We start from the raw sequence: 21,261 nt of genomic DNA, 5'->3' as shown, positions 1-21,261 counted from the left end.
GGGCTCTGCTTTAACGTTAAGAAGACAGCCCTTCTCAGACTTGTGGGGGAGTGCACCAAGGAGAGTGTTGTGACCCTGGGAGATGCCGAAGTGAGCAGCTGCACCGAGTACAGGTACCTGGGTGTAAAATTGTCAGCATTAACGGACATGTACAGCCTACATGAGACGAAGACGCGTGAAGCTGGACTGCGGGCTCACAGCATCCTCCGGCGCCGCTGTTTGTGGGGCTGCAACCGGTATTTAATGATACGTGACCTTTGGAAGCTCGTCCACGTGCCTGGGCTGACGTGTGCGAACGCAGTCGTGATTATGTCAGCGGCCACCCGGGAATGGTTGGAGCGGCGACAGCGGGATGTAGGACGCATCGCTCTGGGCTGTCATGGCATGGTGGCGAACGAGGCGGTCCAGGGGGACATCGGCTAGTCGAGCTTCGAAGCGCGTGAGGCGGCCAGCAAACTGACGTTCCACTGCCGCCTGATGTACATGGCCCGCAAGAGGTGGTCTCGACGAGTTTTTGACTACCTCATGGCAACATGTCTGCGCACCAAGTGGGTACGACGAGTGTACCAACTTGAGAAAAAGTTTGGGTTTTTCCAGGCGCCACTGGCGGCCGAAAAACAACGGGGGCGCACTAAGGAAATTTGCCAACGTATTAAGGAGGCCGAGGAGGAGAAGTGGAGGCAGGCACAAGTGAACAAGTCAAGTCTCCTCCTCTACCGCCAGCACAAGGACACCATTGCTCCAGTCCCACTGTACGACAATGGCCTTGGAAGTGTGCTGTTGTTTGAGGCGAGAGCAGGGGCCCTGCGTACTCTCGTCCGTAAGCAAGCCTACGACGGTGAACTCGTGAGTGTGGTGTGTCGCGCGTGTGGTGGGGCTGACGAGACCATCGCACACATCGTGACTGAGTGCCCGCAACTGAGTGCCCGCAACTGAGCCCATCCAGTTCGAACACATATCTCGCTGCCGCACTGGGTTTCGTGGACACAGGTGATGTGGTGGACTACGCCGCAGTGAGGCGCAGCAAAACTCGCCTAGAACAATGGAGGAAAACAACTCTACGGGGACTTCGGGAGGGTTCTTAACTCGGCAACCCGCCCAGCCTGTATTTTATTTTTTTTTATTTTCTTTGTATTTTTTTATTATCGGCTAGGGCGCCAAAGTGTGCCCGCCCGTTACAAAAGGAATGGCCTCATTATCATCGTCATTATCACCTTCTAGCCAGCATAGGGCGGTACCAGCCAACGTTACTAGATACTAGTAACGTTGGTACCAGCTAAGCGTTCTTCATCTGCAGCCCATAGGGGCACGTCAGTCGAGAATTGTTTGAAATCTGCAACTGTGCGCCACTTTTTTAGAGGCTATGCAAAGTGTTGCGTTGTTGCACCGTCCGCCACAAGTGACGCTAGCGACGGAGAACATTTTCAATTATGAAGGAGAGAAAGGGTGTGGCAGCTGTTTTTTTTTTTTCTCATGCGGCAGGCATCTTCCTAGAGGAGGCGTTGCTTAGGCTTACGTTGATCAGGCACTACCAGCATTAATGTACGCAGATGATATAGTGCTAATGGCCAACATCAAGGAAGATTTGCAGAGATTGATGGACATCTGCGGTAATAAGGGAGATAGGTTAGATTTTAGATTCAGTAAGGAAAAATCAGCAGTCATGATTTTCAATGACAACGAAGGTAGTGAGCTTAGAATACAGGAGGTCACGCTAGAGATAACAGATAAATACAAATATCTGGGCGTATGGATAAGCAATGGGACCGAGTATCTGAGGGAACACGAAATATACGTGACGACTAAAGGTAACAGGAATGCAGCAGTCATGAAAAATAGGGCACTGTGGAATTACAATAGGTATGATGTTGTGAGAGGAATATGGAAAGGTGTCATGGTTCCTGGGCTGACGTTCGGCAATGCGGTCTTGTGCATGAGATCAGAAGTTCAAGCAAGATTAGAAATTAAGCAACACGGAATAGGTAGGCTTGCTTTAGGAGCTCACGGGAATACACCAAATCAGGGAGTACAAGGTGATATGGGATGGACATCATATGAGGGCAGGGAAGCTAGCAGCAAGATTAAATTTGAGAAGCGATTGAGGGAAATAGGGGAAAAGCGTTGGGCTAGGAAAGCTTTCAGCTACTTGTACATGAAGAATGTCGATACAAAATGGAGGAAGCGAACCAGGAAGTTGACTGGTAAATACTTAGAAAACAGCAGGTGGCCAAACCAAAAAGAACTATCGGTTAAGAAGAAAGTGAAGAAAACGGGGACTGACATGTGGAGAATGGGCATGATTAAGAAGTCCGCACTAGAGATCTATCGAACTTTTAAGCAGGAAATTGCCAAGGAAAGGATCTATGATAATACTCGTGGTAGTTCTCTACTGTTTGAGGCCAGGACGGACGGGAGTACTGCGAACCAAGACATATCGGGCCAAATACGAAGGGGTAGACACAGTATGCAGTGCGTGTGGAGAGGAAGAAGAAACTGCCGAACACTTGATAATGTTCTGTAAAGGGCTTCATCCTATAGTTCAGGATGATGACGCAGAGTTTTTCAAAGCACTGGGGTTTAGAGACCGGCAGGGCAAAATAAACTTTAAGCGGGTAGACTTAACTAGAAGGAGGTTATCTGATTGGTGGCTAAAGTCAAGGCACGAATGAAAATTAAACTCTCCACTGCAAAGTACGAATCCTCAAACTCACTTTTTAAGGGGAAAAAATAAATATAGTTTTTGGTTCATTAGGTATTACGGCTTGGTGACGCTAGCCACCGCTCGATCTAAAGGGTACAGCCATATCCATTCATCCATTCATTCTAAAATAAAGGAAAGAAAGGGCATGGCAGCCATTTTTTGGTTTCATGTGAGGAAAAGTCAACGTTACTAGATTGATTCGCTCGCAGGATTTCAAGCTGGACGGTTGTGCCCTCGCGATCTCCGACTTCAGCGTAGCTCCCGCCGACTGGTTCGCCCTCCGCGGTCTCCTGACGCCGTGCAGCTCTCGCATTGTGGCACCCCGCCCTTGGACTGCTTCGACCGGATCCCCACTTTCCTATCTCCTTCTTTTTTCCTCTCGTTGGCTGTCTTCTTCTCCGTCTATTTTCCTTCATCCCTCCTTCCCCCCAACCCTATAAGGCACTGCGCCGTGTCGCCTGAAGGCAGACAGAAATTAGGTGCCTTTTTCCTCTTCATTCTAACCACTACCACCACCACTAGATTCTAGTAACGTTGACGAAAATATCTAGTAACGTTGAGGAAAAGTGTCATGGCGGCTTCCGGTTTTGTCGTTGGGCCAGCGCGAAGTTCAAGCTACGTGTTTATTTGCGGCTTGCACTCTTCCTCGCGATAAATCTACTCTTCAGTGACGACAGTGATGAACACAAATGTTCACAGCTACATAATGCACCTCGTGTCAAGGACGGGTAAGCTGTCAACCTCTAACTAATCTCAGGATGAACGCGCTTTTGCACCTTTAGTTTCGTGGCAGTGATAGTAATACCGCTCTGTGTTAATGTACTGCAATTCGAAAACGTTCTCGCTTCGCAAGTTGCTTGGTTTGTACAGCAGCGTGATGAGATTACTGTAAAGGCTAATATAGATCTTCACAATAAAAGTAAGACTTTCATTGATTACCGCACTTACACCGTATGTGTTGCGTATTTCTCTTGTTGCGATACGTGTACTCGTGATGTCTTTATTGTGTGTGTAATTTAAACACGTTGCTGGTTTTCGGATCACGGTTCGCTTTTCTGCTGTGCCCGATCTGCAGCCGGAGCATTTCAAGCAGGTAAAATCGGCTGCACTGACACTGAGTGACGGACGAGTGCTGCATAACAAATTAGAGTGATACGTCACATTTGGCCCACTTTTCAAATTGCTTTGCTATTTGAACTAATGAACCACCGGAAAAAAATGCAGATGAGCGTCGGCGGGGGGGGGGGGGGGGAGTGTTTCATTTTCGCCCAGGAATGAACTCTTCAATGGTTAGCCAGCAGTCATGCTTCCGGCACTTGACATGCTGGTAATAAAATAAAAAGACGCAATTACTAAATATCCTAATTTCGGTGCTACAGTGTAAAAACATCATTCTTTTTGTTTTTTTCATATTTTCAGTCTTAGTACAGTACGGACTAGCCTGTAGACGCAAGATGGCAGGAAATATATGAAGAGCAGTCATTAGTTCACTAACTCAGCCAAATTATTGCTCAAAAGAAACTAATACAATGGGTGCATTGAAGATCTACCAAAATATAGACAAAAATGAGTTATTATTAACATGGATTATACAAGGTAGTACCAATTTTATTATTTTTTTAAAACCAGAAGTGTCATGTTATGAAACCAAAAAACACAGAAGTTGTGAGGAAGACAAGCTTAAAGAGATGAAACGTTTGTGAACACGGGTTGTCACTACAGCCATCGTCTCAACATGCAGACTTCTTCAAGGCTGCAACTGCCGACCTATCTGAATTGTGTAGGGCAGATTTATCAAGATGAAGAGAACCCACATACACTGGTGCTAACAATCAGCAAATCACCACAAAGCATTTCACATATGTTGTACCAACAAGGCCAAAATGCATTCCTTGCCTACCTTAGTGCATTTTGTATATTTTCATACCCTCTCCTCCAACTTAAACAAAGCAGGGAAGGCCACATGCAAAAACGGGGAGATGAAAACGAGGAGTCGGCATGCTGAACTGGGTGAGTTAAAAGCCAATCCCCCGTAATGGGTTGCACCAGGGTAAAAGGGGCAATCAATCAAAAGCCCATGAAACAGGAAGAAATGAGGGGCAGGAGGGAGGAAGTGTTTTGCATGGATGGGTAGAAAAGGAGAAGACATTTTGCTGAGTTATCTTTGCCTCGAGTAAGCACCACCTGACAATAGGGATAATTAGCCTTAGAAATCCCTTGAAGAATGGCTTATTTTTTTATAGGTTTTCGTTGTGTATGCGCCATGTCAAATTGGTTCATGTGCCCCCTTTGAAACATTTCTACTTGTTGGCTGGAATGTATTAGACTTGTGAATAAGGTGCAGCAATTTTGCTTTTTCGGAAAGCTGGTTACTGTATTTAAGGTTTAAGATCGTTGAAGATATGTCCTGCCACTATAAAATGCTGCACCACTGCTTGCAGTTTTTTGCCATGCTTGCTTGATGCCTATTTAATGAAACGTTATCAGGTTGTCCTGTTTGTTCAGTAGGGTTGAGAGCTGGGCTAGTTGGTGACATATTATTTTAACATGTGGTGTAGTAGCGCAACTTCAACGAGGACACAAAGGACAAGAAAAGCGAGTGTCGTGTTTTCTTGTACTCTGTGTCCCTGTCGAAGTTGTGCTACTACACCTTGTTAAAATGTTGTCCTGTTTGCGACAATATGTATAGTTAATCATGTAGATAATGTTTGAACTAGTGCAGGTAAAACTAGATTTTATACTATGCATAAATCACTTCTAGTGCTTTTAATTCTAACATAATTTTGAAGGTATCTGCAGGTCTTAAATCTTAGATGACAACTACATACTATGTGTACAAAAAAAATGCGGGTTTACTTTTGCATGCACTAACATGTCGGGGAACGTTTCCCAAAGCGGCTCGCTGCTAGTTTATGTCAGGTAGTACTTGCGAAAGATAATATTTCAGTTTGGAAGTGCGTTTCGGTATTTCATTGCAAAGGCTAGCAGCTGGTTAGGCTGTGCTACGGGAAATGTTCAGCTAGTGATGATTTCCTCATTTTCAAGCTTCATTTTAAATTTTGTTCAGAGTGTTGTGCAGGTCATTTTGCCAAATGTCTCCTTTGGCTTACTAATTCATGAGCATAGTGATCGTTGTCGCTACAAACGCTATTTAAACACTTTGCCTGTCTGATGAATATTTCTTTGCCGTGTGATAGATGATGGCTTGTGTAGTCAATGTATTATAGTTGGCTATTCGTTGGCATTATGTAGAGCGTAGCCTTTGATTTCTCTGTAAAACAAAGAACTCCAAGACAGCCCCATTAAGATGCGCATCACAAAAATTCACCACTGAAAATTAAATTTCGCCAAACATGTTAGCAGCGAGAACAACATTGTAAAACAAACAAAAATATTTTTTTTTTCTTCTTTTTGTCCTGTTCGACTGGGGGTGGAGCCCGCTTCTCCTGCACACTCTTCCCCCTCAAAATTTCACTTGCATCTGACCTATTCATTTTTCTTTTCCGATTGGCATTGCCTGCTATATGTTTATAATGTGGGCAGAGGATTTGTATTTTTTTCATACCTCACATTAAAGAATGTTTCAGTAGATACTGTCATATCTAGGAAGTTAATTTTGCTGAAAGGGTGGTGCATGGTAAATTTACTACTAGGGTGAAACTTCTCACAATTGCCAATTAATGCAATTGTCATGAATCCATGTCAGAAAAGAGGCCAGTAGCAAAGGTAATAAATCTATTCTTCGAAATGATTCTATTTTCAATAACATCAGTGTTACCTCAAGACAACTTATCCGCTGAAAGATAAAAAGCTACATTTAAACCAAGAAAAATGCACATGTTAGTCTCTGTTTATGATAGAGTTGTAAAGAACAAGTGGAATAAATGTCATGTTTTACTACTATTGAACCCATTGGTTGAAACTGTGGAAGGAAACTCTGGAGAGATTTATAGGCCTCTGGTGCTGTAGTCTCGAGCAGTTTGGTTCCCTTCACTGCAGCAATGTGACATGGGTGAAATCACAATGTACAAACTTCGTACTCCCAACAACAGTTTGCTGTGCAGCTTTGTAATAGATTCACAAGCTTTTTGTGTGTATTTTACAAAAGCATTACAAGGATACTAAATAGAAACAGTAACCTTGTTTAGATTGACAAGCTGTACTCTGAGAACTCTAATGCCAATGCCATATGTTCCACTATCCCAAGTTCAATATTAGCGGAGAAAATTAAGGTTGAAGTTAACTATTGAAAGTTGTGCAGAAATGTCTATGCGTGACGTCAAAAGTTTTTAAATGTATCTTTCATAATTTTGCAATTGGCTCTGTGATATTTTCTGAAACTTCGTATGCTAGGTCTATGACACCCACAGATGACAATGTCCTTCATTTTTATAGATTATAAGCTATGTAGAACCCAGCAAACGCCATCAAACTTAATGATGTCATTGTGTTCGGTGAGGCATTTTCTTTGCCCGATTTCGCATTTGCCAAGCGTCGTGTCGTAGTAAGAGTGGTGTTGTGAAATCATACTTGAATAGTATGCGAAAAATTATTTCGCTCTTTAGTCTCCCTCCAACACCCAAAGAAAAAAAATTAACAAGAATGATTTAGAGTAGCTGACCAGCTCATTCACCTGGCCCAAAGAGAAATGAAAGTCAGTGTATTTGTATTGTTAGGTGTATCACATCTCAGTAAGTATAATCCTAGGAGGATGGAAGATAGGAAGCATGACAAAGAGGACAATTTATTGCAACAGTCACACATTACATGTACATTTAAATGAACCCGTGCACTGCTTTTCTCAAACAAGCAAAAAAAATATGCAGTCTCACAAGTCTGCAGCACTGTGGTACCTTGTGAGGTGACGTTCATACGCCCGAGCAGAGCGCTATGAAAATGTCTTTAAACAATGTAATTGTTGTGTGCTTCGTTAAAAAGGTTTGCAGTCGAGATAAATGGGTCATTAGCCACTCATTGCAACAAAAGAAATGACACGTCCAGTTTTTGTGTCGGTACTCTCTTACCATTATTCACTAACTGAATTGGAACAACCAAAACAACCACTAAACAAAGCACATCGCCTTTTGAAGGCATCTATTGGCAAACAAAAGAATTAATTATGGCCAGCGGATAGGCGCTGATAAAAACAGAAGCAGGCACGCTTTCTTCAGCTGTAGGTTGATGGTAGTGTAGCCAATCGCCGCTGAGCGCAGGCCACATGCTCACGTTTTCCCTATCATAAAGGACGACAGCGTATAGCCATGCTGACTATGACTGGTAACGTGGGAAGTCTGTCCTCACAACCTCAAAGGCTACACATGGCTGAAGATTGTCCTCATTCACACAACTTGTTTGATGAACATGCGAGTTTCACCATGGTGAACTAAAACTTGGAACAGTGCAAACGTATTTGGTATGCTGTGTTTCTTCTCTTTGCGTAGGGGTACAAGTTTCCAAGTTCTTAGTACTTTAGAGTGAGAGATGCACACTGGCCAAAGCACTACCTACAACTTTATACTACTGTAAAATCCTGAGAAATCACTCCCTCGGCGCTGAAAAATGATCTGGAAGGGGGCCCTTGCTTGGTCTCGGACACTTATTCAATATAAAAGTGCTTTTAAGAAAAATGCACACCTGTGCTTATAATGAAATGCTGTATTGAATACACACGCATTTACTGTTTTACAGACTCGAGGAGAATCCTTGTGTGAAATTTCAGGTGTTATGACAAGGCGGGAAAGATGTTCTACAAATGTTCAGACAATTTGTGACAACTCAGAATGCAGCCTCGAGGCATCACATTGTAAAAGTGTTTAAACAATATTGCACATATATAAGGACTCTCAGAACTTTGGTTCCAAAGAACTGCTGCTGTGGAATTCCGTAGTGGAGAACAGGTTGAAAAATAATTGCAGGAGGAGAGGGGACGTTTGCTCTGTATTTTACAGTGGCCACTCGCAATTGAAGTTGGAATGGAGACACTAGCATGTGTTTTTTTTTTTCATAGCATTGCCAGGGCTGCACAAGAGGCCCATTGAATGTGACTACCCGTACAACCAAGGAACGCTTGCCACCAATTCAGCTGCTTTATCTGTGAGTGTTCTCTTCACATGTGCAATACTTTACAGTAAAAATGCACACTTGTTTTCATATTTTTGTGTTTCAACCAATTTTGCTTAAATATATGTAGTCTGAACAAAGTGGACACTTATTACAGTTTCTTATGAGAGTTTATGCTTTGAATTGCAGCCTGAGTCATGCAGTGAAGTTCATGCATGCACAGCTTACCTACCGCCACCTTTATTTAGGAGTGGAAAGATAGGCTGCTGCTTGAATTGTACAGGAAAATAAAGGAGGAGGTGGGGTAATTTGCCATGTCTGTTACAGGTAGGTGTACTTGCTGCCAAGGACCTCAAAGGAGGATAAGTGACAGTGGTGGAAATGAATCTGCACTCCAGCCAAGTGCACAATGAGCTAAGTCAGGAACATTATTGAAACGAACCATAAGATAAGCATTTTAAAAACTGCTAATAAAGCATTGTCTTGGCTTCATCATCCAACATGTGGTCGTTTTCACAGCTTCTTTATTTTTCCTGCATCAAAAACCTCAAGCTGAGCGTTCTGTTGTTATTACTAGCACATATGTTTGCAGGAGCTTATTTTGCTGCAATCTTGGATAGGATATTTAGTAAAAGTGCTCAGTAGCATTAATGTTTATCTGCTCCCTCATTTGGTTTTAAGATGCACTTTTTTCTAGATTTGCACTTGTCTCTAATTGCAGAGAATTCATATTGATCTTTGAGGTGTGCAGTAAATAACAAGCAACTTTTTGAGGCAAGGTTACCTTATCATTTTCGGTGATATGTGGGGTTTAACATCCCAAAACCACCATATGATTATGACATGCAGACACCTAACTTTACATTTTCTTGTCAGTAACTTTTATTAAACATTTCTATTTGTCCTGAAGCATTATTTCTTTGACAGTATAGCTGCATGACTGCTGCACAATTATATAGAATTAGTTTGCCTAGTGAAGATGAAGAAATTTTGTTGATTTGCAAAAGGTGTGTGTATGGGCCAACTTGAACACACAACCAACTGTTTCAAACACCCTCCCATGCAGTAAATGTTCCCTGGCGAACTTGTCTTCTGGTTTGAACAAATGTGAAAAAAAAGGTCATGGCAATAGGGAAGGCCTTGAAAAATCGCACTGCTAAATAATGTCATGAATTCTGTGATGAACCACTCATTCACATGAAAAAAAAAAAACTGGTAGCAGAATTTCGCAAGCAATGTACATCTATGCTGGTTTAGAGAAGAATTAATAAAATTAAGTTCAACGGTTGCATGTCACAAAACTAAAATTTGGTTATGAGATGCACTGTTTAAAGTTAGAGCTTAATTATTTTGACCTCATAATCTCCCTGGGTGCATAGAACTAGGGCACTAGTACATAATACAACTATTATAATGAGACTCCTGAGGTTCGGAATCAATCCTGTGATCTTGTGCAGAACTGCACGCAGTGGCGGATCCAGAAGGGGGGCGCTAGAGGCGATTGCCCCCCCCCCCCCCCGCCCCAAAGCCTGTCAGTATCCCCTCCCCCTCTCTTCAGTGCTTGCCGTCCACCTGATGGATATGTGGGGTTTAACGTCCCAAAACCACCATATGATTATGAGAGACGCCGTAGTGAAGGGCTTCGGAAATTTCGACCACCTGGGGTTCTTTAACGTGCATCCAAATCTGAGCACACGGGCCTACAACATTTCCGCCTCCATCGGAAATGCAGCCGCCGCAGCCGGGATACGAACCCGCGACCTGCGGGTCAGCAGCCGAGTACCTTAGCCACTAGACCACCGCGGCGGGGCTGCCGTCCACCTGTTATCACCAATTAGGACGAATGACTGGGATTCCTTTAAGCACACATTAATAGTAATTATGCTATGATAGAGTTTTTAAGCTAGTAAAAAAACAAAAAGTAATGACCACGCCCCTCTCTCCGGTGTTACTTTAAGCAACACCTCTCCCCCTAAAATGATTGGCTGGATCCACCCCTGACTGTACGGCACCATTTCCCTTCACCTTAGGTTCAGATTAGAGATACAGACTTTCTTTCTTTTAATGCACTATTTCATATTTAAATAAAGACAGCCGCATTTACACTGATGATTTTTAAAGCTACATGTGTAGACCGAAAAAGCATGTATATGCGACCGATGGTATAGCGTCCTGTACAAACAAACAGTATTGCTCATATACTCTACAGCAGAATGCTGAATACCATCACTGCCTTGAACAATAGCTTAAAAAGAAACCTCTTCGTGGTGAATGGGAGAAGTGACATATTAATCTATTTTTTGGCATCTAGCATCAAATACTATACTGAGTCAGAGTGAAATATGACAAAGACAGGCAATAATAATGCGGCACAATAATGCGAGCGGAACAGACGTTTCTTTTTATTGGACAGTCTCTTCATATACTTAATTAACCAAGGTGATTCCCTCTCACACCTGAAAGATTTGAGCGGCACAAAAGCATCAATAAGATGCTCAACAATGCCCTTAAAGAATTCCTAGTTAGTGTGCACAGAACGCAGGAAAAGCTCCTGCAAGTAATCATCGAGAAAAAGAGCTAGCTCACGATTTATCGCGTTGTAGTCAGCACGTTTATAGTCTTTAATATATTTTGTTTGATTGATGTGTTTACAGACAGGAGTTTCAAGATCAAAATGGAGTAACGAATGATCACTGAGACCAGGTAGATACACGAGTGAAGAAATAACATGCGGTACGTTAGTTAGAACGAGATCTAAAATGCTGGATGTGGCTGAGGTAGTTCGAGCAGGTTCAGAGACAAGTTGTGACAGGTTGAAGTCCAGACAAGCCATCAAGAACTTGTTACACTCAGTCGAGAAAGGGCTAAAATAAGGCGATGCATTATTCCACACACGCGAGGGTAGTTGAAATCCCCAGCCAAGAGGATAGGAGTGTTGGGAAAACGTACAGTGATCATGTTAAGCGCGTCATGCAATTCATCAACGAAAGTGGGACACGAAGATGGGGGACGATAACATATGCCCAAGATCAACTTCTTAAAACGTACGCAAAGCTCAAACCAGAGTAGTTTCAGGTTACTTGGGGAATTAATGGGCAACGCAACAAAATTATCTGCAACAGCTATCAAAACACCACCGCCACATCTGTGCCCTCTGTCGAAGCAGAGTACCTTGAACTTCTTTTTGCAATCAAAGAATTCCATACTCGTTACCTTAGAAAAAGCCATGTTTCAGTCAACAAAACAACATCAGCACCACAGGAATCGATTATAGAGTCAAGTTCATCGTGCTTTGGTAATAAACTTCTAATATTTATAAAAAGAAAAGAGACAGAATTTGTGGTAGTAGGCGCTGAACCACTGCCCCTCGCGCAACCCTACAGCGCAGGGTGCGGTAGAACAGTGACATCACGGGTTAACTGCTGACTCTGGACCAGCGGACGAGCAGAGCGATCAGTATGCTGAGTACGTGACAAGTCAGAGATACTAAACAAACGCATGAACAAACGCATGTTGTAAAGCAACCATCCAACAATGCTGTTCGCACGCCCACTGGAAGGCGCGGGCCGTTGGCATCCGTTTATTTCCAGAGGAAATGGTGATGTCGCAGGCGATGAGCTGAACTTGTGCAATGGAGCCATGGTCCAGGAGGGTTGCCAAGGCAAGTCATGTCCAGCGTAGTCTTCATGGCGGTGGCCGCAATCAGTAGGTGCGCACGAAGCGATAATGGCTGGAACGTTTGATGCAGCGCAAACTTGAAGCCATCCCGCTATCTGCATGAACAAACGCATGTTGTAAAGCAACCGTCCAACGATGCTGTTCGCACGCCCACTCTGATGAATGTGCTCACCGGGTTGGAGGCAAACATAGAACACTTCCAGAGGTCTTGAACGCAAAGCTGGTCTGATAACAAACAGGGGATACCACCCTTTCCAAACTGTAGGACCTCTGAGATACTCTGTAAATGAGTCGTGGCTGCTCGCAGCTAAGCTTGAATTACTTTCGCTTTCTTCATCCGTATGGTACCCTCATTGGTTGGGACCAGGGCCACAGGAACTGCGGAGATACCGTTACGCAAGAACAGGTCCACAGGGACCTCCTGCGGTGAAAGAGAAGCGTACCAGAGGAAAGCCTTTGGTCCATGTGAGGAAAACGGCATGCATGCCTGAACGTAGAAGCGCAAAAAGCACTCACTGATAAACAATAGAGCTATAAAAACACTATGCAAGAACAAAGTTTGGCTGCAAACACATAAACTTTGGCCACAACCCCCAAAACGAGAACGGCTTTCGCGAACCTCCTTATCTTCTAGCAGCTCTGACCCAGCACGCGCACTGTGCCGCACTGTACTATTCAGTTATCAGGCCTTGCGGTTGCTACCTCTGCAAGACATTTCTCGCTTAATGAAGGGACGAGTTCTTGCACAGTTTCTTTTTTTAGAATTTTGACAGTGTCACTCCCAACATGCACGCGGTATCAGTAACTTTGTTTCAGCACTACTGTAGCTGTACCTTCTATTGCCTTGCAACAATCTTCACATTCACAGCAATCTATACTCAATGAGAAAAGGAAGTGCTGCAAAATATGCACTACTACAGGCTTATTTGTTACCTAGTTATATGTGATACTCTATGCGAAGTTTGACACGTAGAGTGAAGTACAGTATGAGCACTGCATCACATGCACTGTCCAAGAAATTTGAAGCTTGCACATTTTCTGCAAACTGAGTAATTCATAAGGCAAGAAAGAACAATCTGTGCATCCAGTTTGGTACAGCTTGAACATACCGTACACTATCACTGCTTTCCAGTATAAGGTTTCCATTTGTCCGCCTGGTATATTGATGGAGCATGGGGATGTCGCTATCGCAACTGTTGAGCTTCTTACATCTTCATGCGGGTAGCAATTGGAAATCAATGGTCTCTCTTTTGTCCAGTTTTCTGATAATAATAAAAAAAACAGAATCATGAGAAGGGTAAGACAGAAATGGTGTAGCAAAAATAGCTTCAATAAATAAAGTGTCTTAAACCATACCTTGCGAGGATTTTGGCCCATGAGCATGCTTTCAGTGACGACACATTCTCCGCTGGCTTGAGCTAGGTTCAGTGATGAAGCATCCGAGCGTACAATGATATGAGGAATTCCTTGGAGGCTGCGGTTGGGTTGCAAGAGAAAAAACAATCCTGGTTACTCTGGTAGAAGGGTGAACCGATCTGGGATGCATGACTCAACAGAATGTATATGTTAACACTGCATATAATAAAGATAGCGTTGACATAACACTGCTATTTTTGCGAATTTATCTTATGGATGTCAGTTTAATGAAGTTGTTTAGGGACATTCTTCAGAAGACAAAGCTAGGTAATTGCCCAACTGGATAGACTATATGGTCATGCAAATGTAATATACTTGATCGTAAACTTGCGAAAAATATACAAATGCATATGTGTACTAAAGGTTCACTTGGCTCTATCATGTGTTTAATTTATGAGCATGTGTTGCAACAGGCCCATTTTGAGCAGAAACAGGCAAAACTTTTGCTGTGATGATGTGGTCTGTGTTACAAGGTTTAGCAGTAAAGATACTTTCAGCGAATGTGACAACGAAGTAAACAATCTCAAACATTCACAAGGTGTGCTTGTGCACAAGGTGTGCACAAGCTGTACAAGTCGAAAAGCCTTGTGGAATGACAAAAACTTTTAGCACAGGCAAAAGAAAGGGGCTATGTTCAGATGCAAAGTAGCGCATTCTCACTCACCAGCGAGAACACGCCCATTGTACATGATTAATCCGTTTTTGTAGGCAGTCTCCGAGCGATTTGCCGCCGTTGAATTTTCATGCTGGAGGCTGCTGTCTTTGCAGCCTTGGCAGTGACGCAAAGGGAAATATGTTGTTAAAGTGTAGCAAAATCTGGTGGTTTCTGGAACTTTTTGTTCTTTCCCAGCATGCTGTTTCTGCCATTGTACTAAGTCATTTTGTTGAGCCACTGCTTACACTCACCTGATTATCACACGTATGTTGTCTCTGCAGTACACCCCATCTTCCCAATTTTTCTCGTTTTCTCCATATGCATGCTTCTCTAAATAGTTGTAATATGGAACAATACAATACCAGTGGATTTGTTTATTTTGTGTCTCAATTGTGTTGCATACGTGATCCTACAGTGCTCTTCATTGTGTCGCTCAGGTAGCTGCCCAGAATTGTAATCATGTATGGACGTGCTATTTCTGCATTCGAGTTTTTGTGTCCTTTTGCGTCTCGCCGATTAAGAGCACTAATCGCAAAACACTTTATCATAATAAATATAGTCAATATTGCAAGAGTAATCGAAGATCCAATATTAAAGGGCCTGCGGACGGGACCACCACCAGCAGCAAGTCAGGCTGATGAGGAGGCGCAAATGCTAAAACAATACATGCGTGAACAAACAAAAAAACAGAAGTATCGATAACTGCAATGGGACTTGAACCACCGACCTCACCAATTGATGTGTTGCTTTAACCAACTACGCCACAGCTGCCGATCAGTTTGAGATGGCAAACAAGTCAGTTTTGTATTGTTGTCACGCTAAACCTAATTTCGTTTGGACGTAATTTTAACTGCTTTTATCGTTATGTCTAGACGTACCGCTAGACACTCCCAACTATTCAAACAAAACGCCTAACCGGAAAATGCATGACGTCTCTTCCGTGCGACGTAGCAGCCGTTTCTGTGTGGGGGTGGCTCGTGCGCCGCAGCAGTCACTGCCTTTCTTTGGAGTGGGGGGGGGGGGGGGCTGGGCTGGAGCATGAAATGGGCGCTGCCATGATTCTATTACCTTTGGACATTATTAAATAAGTCTGATCGACAACTATTCTATAGGTGGTTTCAAGGGCTCCGGAAGTCTATGTTAAGTGTGGGGGCAGGAATATATGCATATATAAAACTTGAAGGGGCATTAATACATATCTCGGTTTTTGCTAAGGTGTGAAAATGAAAGAAGGGGGTCATAGCAGCTGTTAGTGGGGTGCATTCCCCCCCCTTCCCTGGGGGGATGCGATACTTAGAGCTAAATCAGCCCCCAATAGCACATTGCCCCTGCTATAGATAAGCCATCAGACAGGGCATTTGGCAAGTTCTGGGGAATGGTGGCTGGATAAGATTTAGTGAACCCTTGCAAGAAAAATACATCAGCCAGCCAGCTTGGCCACTGTCTGAAACTTTATTCCTTTAGAGGGCACATGTTCTGCTGTTTCAGCATACATGAGCCTCGATTTTGATGGTATCTCAAAGATGTAGGAGTTTGGAAACCTCTCAGTCAGCAGTGCTTTTTAGGTCATACTTGCTAAGTATTATCAATAGGACTAAAGATTGCCCAATAAAAAGTGCCTGGCTACAGTAGAGCTTTGTGTTTACAGTAATACTCCCTCCTATTGTTCTACAAAAGGGGTGCTAAAAAAAAAAAAGTGTTCAGTGGATGGAAACTGGTACGCACACTGTCTATCCTCCCAAGTAGGCAAGTGTGTGGTGGTTTCAAAGCATTTTTTTTTAAACAAGGAAACATCACCTCTTGCTGATGTCTTTTACCTTTGCTCGCTGTAATGCGGGATTGTTTGGCAAGCCATAGGTGTAATGCAAGGGAAAGTTTGCTTGGGCATGAGAAGGTCTTGGGAGATGAAAGCCAGATAAGAAAATAGTTTCATCCCAGAACCCCCTCCTCAATGGTGTGCAGTAATCACACTACACAGATAGCCCTGTACTGAAGCTGAACTTTGTGCGTGCGTGCACACACACACACACACACACACAATGGTGCAATATTCAGTGTGTGTGCCAGAAAGCTACATTTTTGTATTTATCGAAAAGAGATGCAATTCATTTAAATTTTGAGTGAAAAACTATTCCCTTCTCCCTCCATCCTTCTCTTATGAAGATAGTTTAGTCACTCCAGGCCATTCCCTCTTTTTGCGAGTGGCAAGAGAATAAACTGAAGGCATGCAGAATGTTGCAGATACCACAAGGGGTCTCTTTATTCACATCGGATTGCAAAGCATACATATATATATATATAAAACCTTCAAAATGACTCCAGGGAAGTCTATGTAAATGAGAGAGTAAAAACTGCAGTGCAACTGCCAGTGACTAGGAAGACGAGCTGCCACATGCACCGCTGTCGGATGCATCAGAACTAGACGCCGCTTCGGATGGCTGAGGCTTATGTTCGTCTTCGGGTGGCCGTGCCGTTACGAGGAACCCGGAAATTTCTTTCTGCCAGGGTGGGGTTGGCTGGGGGCAGTAGGAGTTTCGACCTGCATACTTGCCTGAAATTCAACAAAATGGAAATTATAGCATTCCAAGCCAAAGCATCTACTTTCATAAGTGAAACATGGGTGGAGTCCCTGCATTTTTTGGTCGAAGCATAAAGTACTTGCAAACACCAGCAGCATTGGTGAAATTGAAGGTTTTTAACAGCCACTCTGCGAGCAAATTGAGTGCACGCAAACCCGATTTTAACAAAGTTGCATCCTACACAAAAATAACTGCGTTATAACCAAAAATTCATTGTAAAGGTGTATCACTAACACATCGCAAGACTTATTAGTTCGTCATATCAAAGCTGAAGGAATTGCCTCATGCAGGTGCTACTAACCTAAGAGAAAAAAAAAAAAAAAACTACAATGAAGAAGCGGAATGTAACCAGCTATTCGGAAGCAGCATCATAGATCTCAAACGTTGGAGTACATTAAGCAGAGAAAACGTGGCCGCCATGAACCAGTTCAAAACACTGCAGTCAAATTAAATGTACTGAAAGACAGGTGTGTTTGCATTGAGAAGCGATAGCTACATATGTAACCAGTTTGAACTAGAATTAGGTTCTTATTTTAACTGCTGAAGATTTCTTGCCAATGAGTTGTAAATCCACACTGTTGCAACCTTACAGAAAAGCGCCGCATTCCAGCATTCTTCATAGCCCTGACATGGCCTGGATCGTGGATGTTGCACAACCTTTGCAGAATGGGCTTGTTACGGAACAAGATTTCTTCTTGAGCAAATGCTGGCAGTTAAGTTTACTGGTGCAACTTCCAATAGTATATTTTCTATGTCTGTTTGCAAATGCAGTGCATGAATGCCAGACTGAATGAAGGTTGCGGTCAATCCTACACTTGTGCCGCCCATACAGGACAAATGCGACCAAGCCAGGTACCTTTCATAGCAGATACCGCTAGTTAATGCACACACAGTCACTTGGTAAGAGAAGTAGATGTACAACTACTTACACAAGAAAAGTAAATCTACATGATAGAGCTATGCTATGACACCATCCTATAATGAAGCACAGAAAGCTCTCACCTCTGCAGCCTACGTAAAGATGTACTGGAGGGATTACGATTGAAGTGAACGTGTAATGAACGGATATGAAGAGAACACTTTCCCATCCAAACCCACTGCCCGCCTACTTTCTTGCTGTACCCTTCTTTGAACAAAGATCGCATTGTCAGCAAATCTTTGAGGTTTAGATTGGTTCTAGTGAAAATTTCACCATGGGGTAGCAGTTGAGATTTGCTATTTGTATTGAAGGTTGTCATGGTCATGCTTGCTTAAGAAATACCAATACTGGGTGACTGAGAAGGGTGCAAGCCAACCCTGTTTTTATAGAAATAAAAACAAAGACATGCACCTGCATAGCCCTCCCTAGCTTGGATCAGATTAGTGCATGTCAAGAGCGGGGAAACTTGAGCGAGAGGTTTTTCTACATCTTTTGACGTATGTGCACAGTTTCAGGTTTCGGTGAAATCGCCGGGAAAGGCGATATCCTCCAGTCATGTTCAGGCAGTCCTTTTTGAAACAGCGACCCTCTCCGTTTTTTCACATTGAAAAGTTCATCCCGATCGTCTACAGTCCCCGTACATCCACTTTTACAGGGTAAAACGGAGGCAGATTTTATTCGTAAGAGTTGCAGATATTGAACTTGAGTATTGGTAACTGCCTTTTTTTTTTTTTTGCGTTATACCTTGGCTTGCCATGCGGCATATAAAACTCTGGCTGATCGTATGAAACAATCTGGTGGTAGCTCACGGAAATTACCGTCTACCTTGACCTGCAGTCCGAAACTGAAGTTTCAGTATGTTATGTAATAATTACTTTACATTTTATGGCAACTTTAGAGAAAATTGAACGGAAAGCATCTCTTCATAGCAAGTCACCCTATCTGTGATGTATCCTTTGGTAGACCACTGAGTAAGTAGGCACAGATAGGCAGCGACTATGGAGACGGGGCCCGTCAACGCAGTACTATCATTAGAGTGAGGGGACCCGTCGCCACAGTGCAATGGTAAAAACGAGTTTGGGCCCATTGCCGTAAGTTGGTAGCCGTTTTAGATGCCACTGCCTAGCTGCTCTGGTGGTGCAGCTGTGGATGTGGTCGTGCTGCAGGTCATCACTATTCCTGTTTGGCCAATATTGTTTTTATAGCGATGCATCAATATTGGTTGATATGTGGGGCTTAACATCCCAAGTGATTAGAGAAGGTTTCAGTTGTATTTATTTCTGTACTGCTGCGCGAGGTACCTATGTGCAAGCTCCCTACCTACCCTCATTGTAGGATACATCGACGCTGCCAGATGTACGTTCATTCTTGCGTATTCGTTCCATTTACTCGGTCACACCTTGTGGTTTACTCAAGCCCGTAGCCGCACCAGCCAGCACTTGCAAATCAAAGCATCCACGACCGGTTACGCCCACGACTTCAGCGTGCTTGCATTTGAGTCATGAGAACGGTATGGAACACAGTTCGCTCCCCAGGACAAGCGTCATCTCAGAATGGGAAGACTGGTACAGAGAGTACACCAACATGCGAGTATCTACAGCACTGCAGAGAGCTCGGATGTTGATCTACGTTTGCATAGCAACAGCACATATTCATGGGACGGAAGCGACGTGCATATCCCCTTGTTTAGAGGAGCCGACTCGATCACGGGAAGGAGCGAGATTTCGGGCGAAGTAGGCCCGAAGTCCGAGCTACATGTATTGTTATATGTACTGTGGTTTTGGGACTTCCTGAAACATACTGTGAAACTACATATATCCCTCAGGGTTGGAACAGATTCTATGTTGACCTGCACGTTTGGCATCAGCCCATTTGTCGCCATAATACAACGACAGAAAAAATAAAAAACACTAGAAACAGATTATGTGGGAATATCACATTATGTGTAATGAATTAGTAGTTGGAGCTACGATAGCGATGCAAAGGAACAGAAACCCGGCCGACGGTGGTTGTTCAATGCGATAATAAAGTTAATTTGCACGCATACAACAGAATCTGCTCATGCAGCGCAGTATCAATCTTAAATCACTAATAAAGGTTTTCATTTCATGTTGGACGTGAAAGAAAGCCGATAGTTGAAACCCAGATGAATGAACACAATTATTACAAAAAATAAGGAACAGTACGTGACACAATGTCGCTAGGAGAAAATGCTAGAGAAATGTTGCTAGGAGACCGAAGTCGGGCACCAACTACACTGCGCCACGAAATCCACATGGTAGGTCTGTTTAACAACCGCCACCGCCAGCAGCGTAATGTTCTTGAATTACCTCGAAAAAAAAAAAAGGGGGGGGGGGTGAAACATTCAAAACCGGACCTCGAACTGACGACCTGCGTCACGTTTGCTTCTCCAACCGCGCGTCAAGCCACTACGCTTACCAGAACAGCTAGACGGTGGCGTCGAAAACTGCGTATTAACGGCAACGGCCCCCCTTCATTTATACAATACCATAGCCTGCAGCACCCCCCCCCCCCCCCCCCCCCCCACTAACTATAGCACTGCGTTAACGGGCCTCGTCACCATAGTTACTGCCGCGCTGATTTGCGACAGCGCTCGTGTGACAACTACCGACTCAATACGAGCAAAAAACGTCATTGCGCTTAAAGAGCAGAAGATTTCGCTCGTTGCCATAGGATAATACGTTATCACTGTTTTGCAAAAAAGCGCACAATGCCGCGGAATTTCTGGTCACATACCTCCTTTCGTCTTGCGAGACCTGGACGAGCTCGAACTGGAGGCACCTCCGGGATTGCTCATGCTTTTCCTGAAGGCCTTCGCACCAACGGCTACAGAGGATATTTATATAATACACAGTCAGTTGAAAGAAGGGCGCCCCATTTTCTGAACTTAGCAAAGCGCGCCCAACTTGAAGCAACTTACCTCGGCTGGCACCATCTGCCTTCGTTCGCACCATGTTGCGTTGATTTCTTAAAATAATAGAAAAAACTCTCGGTAATGCTTGCGAGTGACAAAACCCTTTCTCTAAAAACGCCGAACTCTATCCTAACCGCAATCGCTCGTACACTACGGCCGCGCAGCACATCAGGGACGAGTGTGGCGCGCAAATTTGCGTGCGTATTTATGCGGTAATATACATTCGCTGCGGTACAGTTTTTTGTACGCTTATTTACTTTTATAAAACAAAAATTACAAAATATCACTGCTAAATAAATATGTAGAGTTGTTTTAGTT

The 21,261-nt window shown here is 43.6% G+C and overlaps 1 protein-coding gene and 1 long non-coding RNA gene across 3 annotated transcripts; both read right to left on the bottom strand.

Moving 5' to 3' along the window:
- Window positions 1-11,141: 11,141 nt before the first annotated feature.
- On the bottom strand, window positions 11,142-16,483 carry LOC142776537 (uncharacterized). Of its 2 annotated transcripts, XR_012887618.1 has the most exons (5): window positions 15,238-16,482; window positions 13,796-13,913; window positions 13,549-13,701; window positions 12,612-12,860; window positions 11,142-12,534 (listed from the first exon to the last, which is right to left on the bottom strand). It is a non-coding gene; the product is annotated as an uncharacterized LOC142776537 (long non-coding RNA). The 2 variants fall into 2 exon arrangements; XR_012887617.1 differs by having other exon boundaries at window positions 11,142-12,860; window positions 15,238-16,483.
- Window positions 16,484-16,740: 257 nt separating this feature from the next.
- On the bottom strand, window positions 16,741-21,141 carry LOC119184946 (PCNA-associated factor). Its single transcript, XM_037434097.2, has 3 exons — window positions 20,950-21,141; window positions 20,766-20,855; window positions 16,741-17,061 (listed from the first exon to the last, which is right to left on the bottom strand). Exons 1-3 carry the CDS (start codon window positions 20,981-20,983, stop codon window positions 16,883-16,885), a joined length of 303 nt encoding a protein of 100 aa, XP_037289994.1. The 5' UTR covers window positions 20,984-21,141; the 3' UTR covers window positions 16,741-16,882.
- Window positions 21,142-21,261: the final 120 nt, after the last annotated feature.

Source organism: Rhipicephalus microplus, chromosome X (genome assembly GCF_043290135.1).
Source record: "Rhipicephalus microplus isolate Deutch F79 chromosome X, USDA_Rmic, whole genome shotgun sequence".
NCBI lineage: Eukaryota > Metazoa > Arthropoda > Arachnida > Ixodida > Ixodidae > Rhipicephalus > Rhipicephalus microplus.
This window is presented reverse-complemented; position numbering and strand designations above follow the sequence as displayed.